We start from the raw sequence: 15,289 nt of genomic DNA on the forward strand, positions 1-15,289 counted from the left end.
ATTTCTCCCTTCCTTGTGAGTGTATATTTCTGTGAGGGATGATGTGAAGCGTGAATGTATAAAGAAAAGAGATTGTATATGTTCAGCATATGGAAATATTTTTCTATTCTATTTATAAACTAATAAAAAACACAACCAGTGATGCGTTTGAGTGCACCAGCTTCCTCCGCACCTATCGAGAACTGTGGAATTTCCCCCCCCCCCCCCCTCCGTCCCAGCAACGCCCACGTCACCTCTGATTGGCTGAAATGACTCCCTGCTGAACTTTTCTCACTTGCGATTGGCTCCCGCCGCTGTCGGTCACCGCGCTTCCTGCTTTCACGGTGCGGTTTGTTATTAAAGCTAGCTCCTTTAAATCTGACGGGAAATGTTGACGGCCGGAGTTGATGAAGTTGGTGAGTGCTCATTAAAGCGTCTAAAAAATTCAAGATAGCTGTTGTTTGTTAGTCGACAAAATGGCAGAAATGTAGCTCGTGTAGTTTTTGAAAGTTTGAACATGAATGAAGAAAGTCTAACCTTCGTTTACCTGACGCCGCCGCCGTCACTTGAGGCAGCTCAACACACTTCAACTCTCCCGTCGTGTGTTTTGTAAATCATTTCTTAATTTTCACAGGCAGGTGAAAGGTTTAATTCTTCCGTGGACCAGCTTACACGTAACGACACGCAAAAAGATGTCAGGGGGCCATGAGTCAAACAGGAAGCGCCGCCCCCCCAAAATGTTCATGATCTCGACCGACCTGAAGGTCCAGGACCAGCTGGACGGTACCATTCGGCTGCAGCGGGGGTTCCTCTGCCAGGAGCAAGATAAGAACAGAGGCGACTGGCTGTGGGTGAAGGTATGAACACTTTTTGTTTTTGTTAATTTGATTAAGATTTACATGATCAGAGTCAGCACATGGTCCTAACAGGAACATTTTCATACCTGCACAGGTAACTTTATAGATTTATTTTGTATATGACTGTCATATTTAATGATTTACTGCTTTCTCTCTTATAGAGGACTAAAACTGCCAAAATCAAACATGAATAAATGCCTCCATAAATAAGTTAATGTGCCATTAAATGCACCAAAATAAATACTAAAAAGAAATGCAGCCATTACTTGATCTGTATTTAATTGTATTTATTTTAGATTTCATTTTATTTAATAGTTTATTATTTTATTCAACTATTTATAAATGTATTTATACATGTATTATTTTGCAAAATTTAAAGGAAAAAATACAGAAATAAATAAAGAAGTAAATGCGTGAATAGATAAATGTAAATATTCATAATTTTCTTATTTATTTACTTGAAATAGTTTGTTGCCTGTTTTGTTTTGTTTTTATACTTTATTTTTATTGTTAATAGCAATAATTATGATAATCAACGAATAGTTTGAGTCATTTTTCAAGCGAAAATGTGCCTTAGTGCCATTCAGACTTTCAAATTTGAGGAATTACTGCTTTTCTTTGACGGAGAACTAAAAATGTCAAAATAAAAAATAAAAACATGTTTAAAAATGACTCCACAAATAAGTTAATATGCCATAAAATGCACCAAAAAGAGAGATCCTTATGATTAATGTTGTTGAGTCATGAAAAGTTCATAACTTGGCTTTAGAGCAGAAGCAAATCAAAGTCCTCCAAAAAGACACGCATGGTAAGAAAATCACTTATAATTCGACTTTTCCAGTATTTTTCACATTATTTAGAGAAAAAATCAATCGTTCCATCACATAAATTTCCTGAAACCATTTCGATTCAGTCAGGCATTGTTGCAGAGTCTTTACTCAGCACATGTTTCCTTTTTATAACAAACGTTAATCTCCTTTTATTTTACAAGAAACAATGACCACATGTGGTACCCGCCTCTGATTTCCTGACTCTTCTCTCCAACACATTTGTTTCTCTCTCTTCCTCATGTTCTCCTGCAGGTGTTGGACAATGACATCATGTTAAAACTAGAGAGGAAGTTCCTGCATGAAGTCCCAGCTGAGCTGAGCGGCCTGTTGGAGCCTGTAACCGACCCGGAGGCCCGCTTCAGACTCCTAAGTAATACATTAATAGTTAGTTACTGTCACAGATTAGTAGAATGAACCTGTCTTTGTTAGTTGAAGGAATAATGGTGATAATTGCTGTGTTAGTTGTATAAATATTGACATTAAACATGACCGACCACAACCTTTGGAAATAGTAGCAATAATGATCTTACTTGAAATACTGTAATTTGTGATGTTGGCTCAAAGTGAAAGCCACTTCTGTGTGACTCTTTGAGCGGGGAACATGTGATCTGTCTGACATTTAAACACTCTGAGGACAGAGTTCAAATTTGGGTCTTCTGACTGGAAAATGAGAAGTAATGTCAGATCACACTGTTTTTTTCCTCACTGACTAAGCACTCACGCCAAAACTGCCCCATCTTTTGGTTTTGATTGTTTTGTGTTTTTTCAGGTAATCCCGGGAAGCTGCAGCAGTTTGCTGCCTTGCCTCTCGGTGCTCCGCTGTGGGTCCAAATGGGCCAACAGGACGAGCTGGCGGAGGCGGAGCTTAAATACATCGGGCCGCTCACCAGAGGGAGCAGCGCCGTGACATTTGGGATTCAGCTCAAGGTAAACTCCGCTCTAGGATATAAGTGAAAGACTTTTAGGATACCTCGTAGGTCTGCAGATAAAAAAATAAGTAGCGTGGGATCGTGGGAGTTGTTGTCATCCATCTACGTGACTCAGGCAGAAACGTTCATGGATGATATAATGTTTTTTTCAAGTATTGTTTATTCACATTTGGCGACTTCCTTCCTCATTCCAGGAAGTTTTAACAGTTGCACCACATCAAATAAAAACATCAATAACTTAGTGGAAAAACAGATTCTGGGAGTAAAAACGTCGTCCTGTCTCCTCTGCAGGGCTCAGCAGCTGGTAAAGGAACGAGCAACGGATCCTACAAAGGCAACCGGCTCTTCAGCTGCCCCGAAGGCTGCGCCCTTTTCCTCCCGGTCAGCCACATCAGGCTGCGCCAGTGGTCACGCAGCAATGGCTCCGACGCTCACGAGCGAGCCCGCGAGCGAGACCACCACCGAAGTGGCAATAATCACCCCAGCAACGGGCACCACAGCAACAACAGCCGCCCAAATCATCATCATCAACAGCAGCAGCAGCAGCCCAGCCGTCACATCAGCTTCCACCAGCATCGTCCCAGCAGCCCTCCTCAGTCTTTTGGTATCCTCCCTCGGGCGACGGAGTCCGTCACAGTTCAACACCAGGTCCAGGTCCGAGGCCCATCGTCGCCTCCACCGTTCCAAGTCGGCCAGCGGGTGTGTTTCCCCCTGGAGGACAATGTGTACGGAGGGGAGGTGCGTTACTGCGGTCTCCTGCCCGGCCGGGCCTCATCTGGGATGTACGTCGGAGTCCTGCTGGTCAGTACGACACAGGAAATAAAATAAATTACAGGATAAGTTGAGCCTGTTTTATGTCATTCTGCATTTCCTGCCCTGTCACTACTGTTGACTCTCATAAAGGCATAAAAATCCCCAAATAACTGTGACGAAAACTAACTCCAGGCTCATAAAATAAAGATTTTTAACATCTCGTCTTTGTGTGACACGTTTCAGGACGCTCCTGTCGGTAACTGGGACGGGGTTTATAAAGGAGAGAGGCTCTGCCACATTCCTTCCCATCTGTATGGACACCTGCTGCCAATCACCAAGGTCTCCTCAGGTAGAGCAAAGATTTACACGACAGACACTCACAGAGAGAAGGAAACAGAATAACACTACCAGCTGCTGAAAAGACAGAAGAAGAAGAAAAAACAGACACCTAACTCTTGTTCTTTTTCCTCTTAGAGTCTAAATCCCACCATCACAACCCTCTTCACCAAATTCCCAAATCCATCCTGAAGCCCGTGCCGCCACCCATCACCAAACCAGGCCCTTTGTCACCATCTCCTTCTGGTCCCAAGGTCGCCCTGATGCCCCCCACCAAACAAGCAATTAAACCTCCTCCACTGCCTCCGCCGAAACCCACCCTCAAACCCCTGCCCACTGCCCCTGTCCCACCTCCCAAACCCTACAGCCCGACGTCACTGAACGCCACCGACCAGCTGCAGCACACCAACGGCGTGCACGGGCCTCCCTCGCCGCTGAGGTCGCCAGACAACGGCGACGCTGCAGGGGAGGACGGAGAGGAGGGCGAGCTGGAGGTAGGGTCGATGGTCGAAGTGAACGACCCGCCGCTTTTTGGGGTTATTCGCTGGATCGGACGGATCAGTGGGATTTCGGCGCAGGTGGCGGGAATTGAGCTGGTAAGGTCAAAGATTTTTGTCTGCCTCATATAATATTGTCTCTAAGTCAGATTAAAAAAACAAACCCACTGCGTGTGTCAGGACCAGGAGCTGTCTGCAGGAACAGACGGCAGTTACCTCGGTGAACGTCACTTCCGTTGTCCGCCCAACAAGGGGCTGTTTGTCAAGCTTCGCAACTGCAGACGGGACTCGCGGTTTCCCGCACCAGAGACACCCGTCAATCAAGTGGAGCGATGCAACTCTATAGGTAGGAAACCACTGTGGTTGTTCATGACGTCAGCCAGAAGACTCTCAGCTTAAATGTGTAGTTGTAACACGTAACCCCGTCTCCTGCTGCTCCCAGCCTTCGCAGAGTGGGGCAGCGAGCGCGTGGATGAGCACACGCCTCCTGTGGACGGAGAGGAGGCCAGTGAGCTGTACCAGGGCTGGAAGAGAGGCATCCAGGGTCACCTGAACTCCTGCTACCTGGACGCCACGCTGTTCAGGTAAAAACTGAGGCTGCTTACAGAAAGGGTTAAAGGATGTTACAGAAACTCACTGACAACCCAGTTTATTGAAGCACAAGTCAGAAAAACAGATTTGTTTATGTTCAGAATACAATCCAGTGATTTGATCTTGTGAAATCTTGTGGTGAAGAGGAAGCTGTGGTTCTTTGTGTGTTCCTGTCTCATATTAGAGTACAGAGAAGAAGTTCTGATGAGAGCTGATCGCTCCCATGACTTTATGTTTACAGATGTTCCCACAACTAATTTCCCAGACGTTTGCTCGGAAGTTTAAACAGAAAACAGCCACTATTGAGCATCATTTAATATGTCTTTAATAGTGCGTACATTATAAGAGCAATTTCAAACCTTTAATTGAATTATTTTAACCAAATCATATTTAAAATGCTGCTCGCACCCTAGTGGTGGGAGGCTGTATGACATCTTAGATGCAACAATAAACTGGCATTCTTGCTCTTTATAACAATTAACATGTATTAAACACTTTTTTTTTGGCCATATGTTTGCGGATTATGACATGACGTGAAAAATGAGACCTTCTCCGTGTCTCTTGGTCGTCCACGCAAGCCTGTAGATGTTTTGTTGAAGTTGTTTAATGCCGCTGGACTGTGGATTTCTTTGAGAAGGACTCGGGTCGGATTTTCCGCGATAGGATGTGACTAACAGAGAGCAACAGTAGCTGACGTTAGTTTAGAAATGGAGTCTGCTAACATAAATAAACGACCGGCTTCCAGCACAACACAGAAGTTCAACAGAGATCCTCGAACATTAGCATTTATGACCAGGAAGACATACTTCAGAACAAAATATGGTTGTAAGTTATGCTTGATTCATTCATAACAAATACAAGTATTGCTTTTAATTTAATCCCTCTGTCGTGTCTCTCTACAGTCTGTTCTCCTGCTGCAGTTCAGCAGACTGGGTCCTGTTTTGGCCGCCTGACCCTGAAGCGGACCAAACCTCCAGTCAGGCTCAGGACCTGCTGCGATGTGAGATAGTCAACCCCCTGAGAAGGTGTGTACTCGTCACCTGGATACTTCAGATTACTGTTTCCACGACTGCGACTGACTGTATGACACTGGTGGAATGTAACTTAGTACATTTACTTAAGCACAAATTCCAGGTACTTGTACTTTACTTGAGTATTTCCATTTGATGCGACAGCGCTACATCTCAGAGGTAAATATTGTACTTTTTTCTGCACTACGTTTGTCTGACAGCTTTAGTTTCTTTTGTGCACTGGTGTCTCTAAGGTATGGCTACGTGTGTGCCAGTAAGACCATGGCCCTGAGACGACTGCTGGAGGCTGCAAACAGCAACACAGGCTTCACCAACCAGGAGAAAGGTGTGTGTGTCTGTGTGTGTGTTGCACTGCATGCCTCTGGATTCCTGTCTGTGTGTGCGATCAGACTGAGGAATGCTGTCATGCTGTTTTTTGTTCCGTCCATCAGATCCTGAAGAGTTCCTCAACAAGCTTTTCCAGCTCCTCCGAGTCGAGCCGCTCCTCAAGATCAGGTAACCTCCCTGCTGTCTTTTCACACTGTTTACGTCGGGCTCGCACAAACTACACACACTCTGAGGAAGTAGACATTGCTTTTGTCTTAAAGGTTTGCAGCCTGACTTTGCCCTCAATATACTCCATTAAATATCCCCTCCAAACATGTTTAAGACTTAAAAATACTCTTATTGGAATAATAGTTTGTGTCTGATGTAATTTTTCTACAAATCAAGTTCAATAACCTGGTTTACGTAGAGCACAGAGTAACTTTCCCCCTTCAGCAGGTGAATGTGAAGTGAAGTTTGAATATCAAAATGAAGTAACATCAATCAAAACACATTCTGACACACTTCTCCGTCATCTCTCCCGTCTGTCAGATCGATGACTCATCAGCCTCAGGAGTGTCACCTCTACCAGCTCTTCCCGCCTACCCTCCCTCCCTCCCCCTCTTCGCCCTTACCCCTCTCCCCGGTCCAGTCCCCCATCCCTCTCGCCTCCCCGTCGCCCAGTCGGATGAGGGTCGCCAGCGTCCAGGCGCTGCTGGAGTCCTCCTTCCTCCACGCCGGCCTCAAGTTTGTCGAGGTAACAGAGACAAGTTTCGAGATTTCGTGTCGCTTTTAATCTGATAAAACTACGAGAACTATCACATCATGTATCGATCGTTCCACCAGGCTCCCTCCTGCCTCTTGCTGCTCATGCCTCGCTTTGGAAAGGACTTCAAAATGTTTGACGCCATCTTGCCCTCACTGAGTCTGGACATCACAGACCTGCTGGACGACAGTAAGGACACATTTCTGGAACAATCTGTTTTGGTTTGTGTACTTTTAAGGTTTATTTTTTCAGCTGTTACCGAAGTGTGAAGTGGAGTTTTTGTCTCCGTTTGTCTTTCCAGCCTTGAGGCAGTGCAGCATCTGTCAGGCTGTAGCTGAGTGGGAGTGTCTCCAGTGTTATGAAGACTTGGACATCACTCCAGGTCGTCTCAAACAGTACTGCCAGACCTGCAACACACAGGTAACCACTCCTGACTTTGGAGCCGATCCTTGACAGGTTTCACCTCTACATATTGATGTTGTTCATCTTTTCTATCGATAATCAGGTCCACAGCCACAGGAAGCGAGCGTCCCACAGCCCGGTGAAGGTTTCCGTCCCCAGTGGACCCTGGACGGGCCCTCTGCACTGCACCCGCCAGCGGCTGTCTCTCTTTGCGGTGACGTGCATCGAGACCAGCCACTACGTGAGCTTCGTCAGGCACGGGCCTCTCCCCACAGACTGGCTGTTCTTTGACAGCATGGCAGACAGAGAAGGTGAGAGATCCTCACTTTGAATCTTGAATTACAGGATCGAAATAAAAGACAAGTTATTAAAGCGCTCCCATTTCTCTCTGTGTTCTCACACAGGTGGCGAGAACGGCTTCAACATCCCCCATGTGAAGATGTGTCCAGAGGTGGGCCGTTACCTCAGCCTGTCGCAGGAGGAGCTGAGCAGAGTAGATCCCACGTCCTTACCGGAGCCCGCCCGCCGCCTGCTCTGTGACTCCTACATGTGTCTGTACCACAGCCCTGAGCTCAGCCTGTACAAATGATGTGGACACATAACACACACAGATCAGAGGCCAACTTAAATTGACTTAAGATCAGATGATGAGGCCTCTGAACGTGAAAAAGACAAAGTTCAACAAATTTCCGCCCAAGTCAAGCAACGTTTTCTAAGCCCAGATGAAATGCTTAGTTTTGCTGTGTTGCAGATATTTTCCCCACATATGCTAATGTCAACAAGGGTTAAATCTCACACTTGAGATGCATTTGAACCCAGTTATATCTGGTTGTTATCAGTCTGGAGACTGTACAGTGCCTTAGATCTCAATGTAATCTAAAATGTGACAATCAGCTAAATGTGAGAGAAGCAGAATGTATCCTTGTGAACAAAAAGCCTGTAGTTTATTTATGTTTTAAGAGCTTTGAACTTGGTGGTAAATGAGTCGTCCGGGGGCAGTATTTGTTTTTACACCTGAGTTTACCTGTGCTGATGTTATTGATGCTCACACATTAGATAACCACTGTGCCTGTAACTGAAAACACATGTACACTTTACAGATGAATTTGCACTGCGTTGTTTACATGTCAGTATGTTTGTGTATTTATATATGATATAATATCTTTGCCTTAAACTGACTGTAAAGACTGCACACAGATGTGTACTAATACTATTGTATTGTACGGGTTGTTTAATATACCACAGCTGCAGACAATGAGGGCTATGTCCCAGCCAATAAATGCTTCCATATTCTTCTAGTTTGTTTGTATTTGTGTCTTTTTCTATTATTGAAATGTATCCACAAACATGCAGACAATTACATAAATAAGTAAATAATTAACATTGGGCAAATAACTAACACTAGCTGTTTGTTTGAATAAACTGATAAACATTATATATTACAGTTACATGAGGAGAAAAATAAATATAATTTTAATATATTTTTTTGTAAGCGTTGACCTTTTAGGTTCAAGATGGCCAATTAAATGTTATTACTGATACACGCCAGTGGTTAATTTAATTTGGTTTCATTTAGATTCATTTATATGCAATTTGGTCATAAATCATTATTTAATTTAATTTAATTTAATTATTTATGTATTTATCTTTGCAGTTTGTTCATTATGATTAATTATAATACATTTTTTATTGTTTGATTAATTGTGTTTGATGTATTTTTTATGTGTACGTTCTTCCAAAGTACGAGGGCGGAAGTGACGTACTATTCGCGTCGGCAGCGTAATTGCGTCATCACTACGAGCCCCGGAATCTGCGAGCGACGACGAGGGGGTCGACTGTTTCCTCAGCACCTCGAGCTAATTTCCTCACATTTCACCCAAACCTAACGATTAAGAAGCCAGACAGCCGTCGTTTGGATGTTTATATAAGGTAATATGAATACGAGTCGACGATTTGTGGGCTTATTTCCATTTTAACGTCATGTTTTAGCCGCTTAAAAACGGCGACGTCGAGTGAGCACCGTTAAAACATCGGCTGCTTTGCTTTTGACTCGTATTAATTTCCTAATTTTCTGATTAAAGTGTCGCTCTGCCGATGATTTTACTGATACAGGAGAAACTGGGCGATTCCGCAATCAAATCGGCATTAACAGCAATCAATAACCTGCTTATAAAAGCCTCCATCTGGGTTTTTATGTCGTTTAATTCACGAAAATCATCAAGGTTACAGATGTGAAAACGGTTAAACATCCCACTTGTCATGTCTTTATAAAAGGCTTTTCCAAAATACTTGTCAGAGATATTAAATAAGCTGGGATAAGTGTATTTGTCACAAGGACTGTGGTTTCCTTCAGGACCGGGGTACAAAAACTGACCAAACGTTACATAAAACATAAAAAACACTAAGAAACAAAGTGGGATAACTTCTGTGCACCTCTTAGTCGCACAACTAACAGCCATATATTTTACTGTAAATATGTTTTTAAGTTCTCAGGTTTTGTTTCAGTTCACCTTAGATACCGCATGTGACGCTCAACCATAACTGTCTTTTGTTTATATATCTGTTGTAGGTACTTTCTGTCTCTGAGGTCCAGTAGTGCAGCAGGTTGCCATGGCGTCTCCAGGGAGACAAGGTGGAGGAGGAGGAGGAGGAGGAGGAGCTCTGTCGACCAGAGGAGGCAGCGGGGCGAGGAGGATGAAGTGGGCTCTGGAGCTGAGCCTGGGCAACACCAGGTGAACAGAGAACATGGAAACAACTGCAAAAAACACGTCAACACCGTCACACAAACACAAATCCACATGGCTCTGGTTTCTGTGAGGCTACGTGGTGCTAGTTGATAAAACAGGCAAAGATATGAAGTAACTTTCACTTCCTCAAACTACCCCAATTTCCAAGCATACACTTTGATTAGTAACTTACCGTTGACATCTCTTAGTCATAGGCAGCTCTCCTCCGTTGGATAAAGCATTCAGGGAATAAAAACTAAACTCTTTGTGTCGCCTCTGTGCCGCAGGAGTCGCGGTGACCGACAGGGCGGTCAGGGAGACGTCGTCTACCCCATCGGCTACTCAGAGAAACCCGTCCCCGACACCAGCATCCAGGAGACGGACAAGAACCTGGTGGAGAAGGTAAGCAGGGAGGAGTTTCCTCTTTTCGTTATTTGTTACATATCGCACCTTTAAAGCCTCCTTGTAACTTCTAAAGTCAGGCTGCATTCAGCGTAATTTCCTCACGAGCAAAAAAATAAGTGCGATAACTGTTTTCCTGCTTTTTGGTGCTCAGTTTTTTCAAAAGTAAAAGTAATGCCAGAAGAGATGACAGCACAGTTAATGTGTAAATCAATGCAAAAAACACACAGCTGATACAGTAAAACAGGAAATTGAGCACCATTTTTAATATTTTATGTTGGTTTTGTCTTGACTCTTTTTTAATGAAGCAGTTTAGAATAATCATCCATATAAATGTGACATAATTAAGAGATAAAGATAAAATGTTGAACCAGAAGTAAATACATTAATGCAGAGTCTCTTTCTCTTTATTCCTTCATGGTACAGCGCTGCTGGGACGTTGCTCTCGGGCCCCTGAAGCAGATCCCCATGAACCTGTTCATCATGTACATGTCAGGAAACACCATCTCCATCTTCCCCATCATGATGGTCTGCATGATGGCCTGGAGGCCCATACAGGCGCTCATGTCCATGTCTGCCAGTGAGTATGCTGCATTTTACCTTAAGACTGTTACAGAATCAGATTCATGATCTGCTCACATCAAGTTAATTTCTGTGTCAAAGCTTTGACACCTTTCATTAATTCCTTTGCTCTCCTGTGTCTCAGCCTTCAAGCTGTTGGAGAGCTCCAGTCAGCAGTGGCTTCAGGGCCTCGTTTATCTGATCGGTAACCTCCTGGGCTCGGCGTTGGCGATCTACAAGTGTCAGTCGATGGGACTGCTCCCAACACACTCGTCCGATTGGCTGGCTTTCATAGAACCGCCTCAGGTAAATGTGGAAGGTTTTGGAAATTGTCTCATGTGCTGCTCACTCACTTGTAGTCCAGTAGAGGGCAGTATAAGCATATGATGTCATTACATTTAGAAATGAGAATGTTCTGGTTTGTTTTTAACTGTTAAATCTAAAGAAGGACTTTAATTGTATAATTGTGTTTTTATTACATAACTGCTGTGTGTGCTTACTGATTTATAGCAAAGTACATGTTTGTCAGATTGCCTGAAGAAAAAAACAAAGAGTTTAACAAGTCTGTAAAAGAAGTAACAGTCAGTCAAACAGAACCTCACACCCCTTCATATATAGAGGGGGAGCACAACAGGTGGACAACAACTGGTTTTAAGCCGACCAAACACCGTATTAATTTGAGCATTTTGTTTCTTCTCTGCAGAGGATGGAGATCCTGGGTGGCGGGATGGTGTTATGAGGAAGATGGTGGGTGCACATACCAGATTGAAATATTTACAGAGGTTATATACTGTATACTGTACATTCTCCGCCTGAAGCCCTTCGAGCTCTTGTCCACGACACATTCAACCTCTACAGCAACAGTTACAACAGGAGAGACGTTTGTAAAATCAGCAGCAGGATGCACGGCACAGCTTTCTACGCAGCCCTCGTCCTACACACACACAAACACACACTCACACACATTTTGTTTGCCTTTGTTGACAGAAACATTAACGTTACTCCAGCCTGCTGATCTGCTTCATGTCTCTGCCTCTGCTGTTCCTCATTCATCTCATTTTGATTATTTTAATAATGATTTAAAAGCCAGCAGATCATCATGTTGACTACTGTTGGAACTACTGTACTTTTCTTTCCCGTTGAAATTTACAACATAGGTAGAGGTTATATATGAGGTTATTTTACAGTTAACAGAGTTATACCCATTTTTTTGGCAGGCCAACATCATTAAAACTAAAATGTATCTATAACTTCTTAAAATAACAGTAAGGTGTTTTAATTTTAATAGGGAAGGATGTCTTATTAGGTCGTGTAACAGTAGAGTTTTCCTCTTTTCTCCATCCTAGATTTTCATTTTCTGTTCGTCAGCATGATTTCAGCATGCTTGCCAGCAACATTTACTAACCTGTTTTAATTTATAGGTCTGTTTATTTATACTGATTTGCTCTATGAAAATGTTCTATAAAATAAATCCTTATTGGCTGAATTAAACTGTTTTCAACTGTGTCAATAAAATTTGTGTTGGATGAAAAAAGAATTGTGTTATACTTAATAATAATAATAATAATAATAATAATAATATTTATATTTTTAGAACAATATTGTTATAGCAATGTAATATTTATTGTTGTAACAATATTATGTTATAAAATAATATATATATATTGTTAAACAACATACACATTGTTATAACAATATATTGTTATAACAGTTTTATGTACTAACAGTATAATATGTATGGTTTTAAAAATATAAATATTATACTGTTATAACAAGAAACGTTTCACGTATAATGTTACAAGTGTGTATGTTGTAATTACTTACTTTTGTTACTTTTGTGTTTATATGTCATGTTAATAGCCACAGGCAGCTTCCTTTCATTGGGTGTGAAGAAGAACAACTTTCGTTGACACTGAACGATCTTGAGCAAACGTACAATGTCACAGTTGTGTTTCACAGAAAAAAAGGAAAATATCACACTTTAAAGTAAATTCTGAGCTGTTTATTTGTAGTTGTGAAATGAATACGATATTGCTACTTGCATCTACAGAACAGACTCTGAAGCAGCAACGATAGAGCGGTCGTGAACGTCTATATCTTGTTTGCTCAAGATAACATTTCAGTCACCACAAGAAAACCAGGTTTGATATCTCAAGATAACAGTATGATTAAACACTTGACGTAAGATTGATCCTCACTAATTTTGGTGTATTGCAAAATCCACTTTGATATTTCTGGTTGTTTTATGGGTAATGGTACGTATCAAGAAGCAGATCAAATGTATAGAAACATAAACAAATTTTATATTGATGGGTAAGCCGAAATTAGACATGTCTACCTGCTTATTTTATGTATGAACTATCGATTGATTTTCCAGAAAAATACAAAAAATAAACCAGTTAATTCAATCATTCAGACATATTTTATCTTCTATTTTCAAGATAAGTATAACTAAACTTATTGTGGGAACACTTTAAGATGTTTCTTGAGAAAATAAGATTATTAGGAAAGGACATGATTTGGAGATACAAATAAATAAAAATAAAAATTGCGAGCAACCACGACCACTCTGGGCTTCCATACATACCAGTCCTGTCATAACAGAATTATGTCCCTGGTGCCAAAACAGGGTCCGTATGGTCAAAACTATTAACCAAAAGTGTGACGACTTGGTATGAGTGGTACGTTAAGGCACCTGTATGTGAAAAAGCTCCACCATAAATAAAAAAGCAGTTTTAAAAAAATGCAAACTTTCTTCATTTTTGACGTCTCCAACCTCTCCCTCTTTCTCCTCCCTCTGCTTGTTAACGTTATTATTTGTGGGTGTGTGTGTGTGTGTGTGGTATCAGCAGCAACACCCTGCAGGGAGAACAAAAGCATTCAGGTGGGGCAGAGGGAAAACCTGAGAGGCGAGAAGCAGAAAGCTTACGCTGTTTTTGTTTTAGGGATTGATGAATCAGGTGAAAGGTGGACGTTTACGGTGTTTGAATTTGCATTTCCATCGTACGATATGCCAAGATATGAGATAGAGAGGCATAATCTGAAGTGTTCGGCCTAATATCAAGTCATAATTTTGACTTAAGCACTAGTACGTCATGATTTTGACTCAGTACATCACAATGGTAATGTAACTATTATAAATACATTTACCTAAGTACTGTACTCCAGTGGTTATCAAACTTTTTGTGTCCAACACACACCAAAGGTCAAGCCACACCTGCATTCACATCCACGCAGAACAGCCTCTACAACAGGTGTGCTCTAATTACTTTGTACATGTTCACTTTTTGTTCCCTGGAGGGTTTTTAAAAGGATTTTTTATAGGGTAGAGATTTCGCCTCTGTCTTAGGAAGTGAATGTGTACAAATGATATGGTAAATGAATCACTTAAGTATGTAAAGTATGAAGTTTTGTTATAAGCTACCTATAGTAGGCCTAAATTACCCTGTCATTACCAGCTGTGACAATAGTGATGCATACACATAATGTATCATTATAATCCAGCAATAGAATAATGAGTATCTTTCGGTACTTTACGTATTTGTGTATTTATTTAGTTTTGTGATGCTACGTAGGCTAGCCTACTTTTACTTAAGCTGTCCCCATAACACTGTGTGAAGCTAGAAAGGTGGCAGGGTCCGCCACATATAAACAAAGTAAAACAATGTGAAATTGTGTTGTCCTTTAAGGTCAGTTTGTTTATTCAGTCATAAAAACAAAGAGAGTTTGTTTATTTAGTTTGTGTCGGCATAAATATATAAGTCGATGAAGTTCTCTCCCCTGATTAAAATTTCTTCCCCAAAACTACATAGTGCACCTTTAATAAAGAGCTACATTTTTGACTCAGACGCAACATTTTGACCAAGTAGCCATATTTTGGAGTTAGTTGACAGCTAGCTAGAATAATTGTAATTTATCTCATTATTCACAGTTATAAATGTTTCTTTTTCTTTTTTTTTTGATTTACTGATATATAAATGTACTTTTGTCCTTTAACATTTCATCATTTGGGTCTTCCATACATAAGATATAGCTACTTTGTCTTCTCAAAAAGTCTTTTGATAGTTTATATGTATATATTATATGTTTTTCTTTTTTTGTTTGAATGTTTTCTTTAATGCTATGTAGCCTATTTTTACTTATGATTTTAATTGCAGGGCTTTTAGGCTACTTGTATTGTTAATCTGTGTTACTTTTTTTATTTACTAAAGTAATAGATGTAAATATTTACTTTTAAAAAATGTCAACACTATGACCAAGTAGCCATATTTTAAAGTTAGTTGACAGCTAGCTAGAATAAATCTAATTTATCTCATTATATACAGT

General features: G+C 41.4%; 2 protein-coding genes across 2 annotated transcripts; both read left to right on the forward strand.

Annotated features, from left to right (window-relative positions):
• Positions 1–310: 310 nt before the first annotated feature.
• Positions 311–8,572, forward strand: cyld3 (cylindromatosis (turban tumor syndrome) 3). Its single transcript, XM_073475628.1, has 17 exons — positions 311–395; positions 614–836; positions 1,919–2,036; positions 2,436–2,593; positions 2,887–3,396; positions 3,592–3,697; positions 3,823–4,280; positions 4,362–4,527; positions 4,624–4,765; positions 5,675–5,797; positions 6,037–6,128; positions 6,235–6,298; positions 6,659–6,863; positions 6,953–7,061; positions 7,174–7,292; positions 7,378–7,585; positions 7,679–8,572. The coding sequence occupies exons 2-17, from the start codon at positions 672–674 to the stop codon at positions 7,861–7,863; spliced, it is 2,928 nt and encodes a 975-aa protein (XP_073331729.1). The 5' UTR covers positions 311–395; positions 614–671; the 3' UTR covers positions 7,864–8,572.
• A 501-nt stretch (positions 8,573–9,073) lies between these two features.
• emc4 (ER membrane protein complex subunit 4) lies at positions 9,074–12,454 on the forward strand. Its single transcript, XM_073474812.1, has 6 exons — positions 9,074–9,203; positions 9,844–10,006; positions 10,288–10,402; positions 10,829–10,982; positions 11,109–11,269; positions 11,667–12,454. The coding sequence occupies exons 2-6, from the start codon at positions 9,885–9,887 to the stop codon at positions 11,700–11,702; spliced, it is 588 nt and encodes a 195-aa protein (XP_073330913.1). The 5' UTR covers positions 9,074–9,203; positions 9,844–9,884; the 3' UTR covers positions 11,703–12,454.
• The last annotated feature ends 2,835 nt before the right edge of the window (positions 12,455–15,289 follow it).

The sequence above is a fragment of the Pagrus major genome, chromosome 10 (assembly GCF_040436345.1).
Source record: "Pagrus major chromosome 10, Pma_NU_1.0".
Taxonomy (NCBI): domain Eukaryota; kingdom Metazoa; phylum Chordata; class Actinopteri; order Spariformes; family Sparidae; genus Pagrus; species Pagrus major.

Bases quoted from the DNA above. Each gene is read 5' to 3' on its own strand.
- emc4 (XM_073474812.1), top strand. From the start codon at position 9,885: ATGGCGTCTCCAGGGAGACAAGGTGGAGGAGGAGGAGGAGGAGGAGGA. The intron at 10,007-10,287 runs GTGAACAGAGAA...TCTGTGCCGCAG, and splicing joins CTGAGCCTGGGCAACACCAG to GAGTCGCGGTGACCGACAGG. The intron at 11,270-11,666 runs GTAAATGTGGAA...TCTTCTCTGCAG, and splicing joins CTTTCATAGAACCGCCTCAG to AGGATGGAGATCCTGGGTGG.
- cyld3 (XM_073475628.1), top strand. From the start codon at position 672: ATGTCAGGGGGCCATGAGTCAAACAGGAAGCGCCGCCCCCCCAAAATG. The intron at 4,766-5,674 runs GTAAAAACTGAG...GTCTCTCTACAG, and splicing joins CTGGACGCCACGCTGTTCAG to TCTGTTCTCCTGCTGCAGTT. The intron at 7,586-7,678 runs GTGAGAGATCCT...GTTCTCACACAG, and splicing joins CAGCATGGCAGACAGAGAAG to GTGGCGAGAACGGCTTCAAC.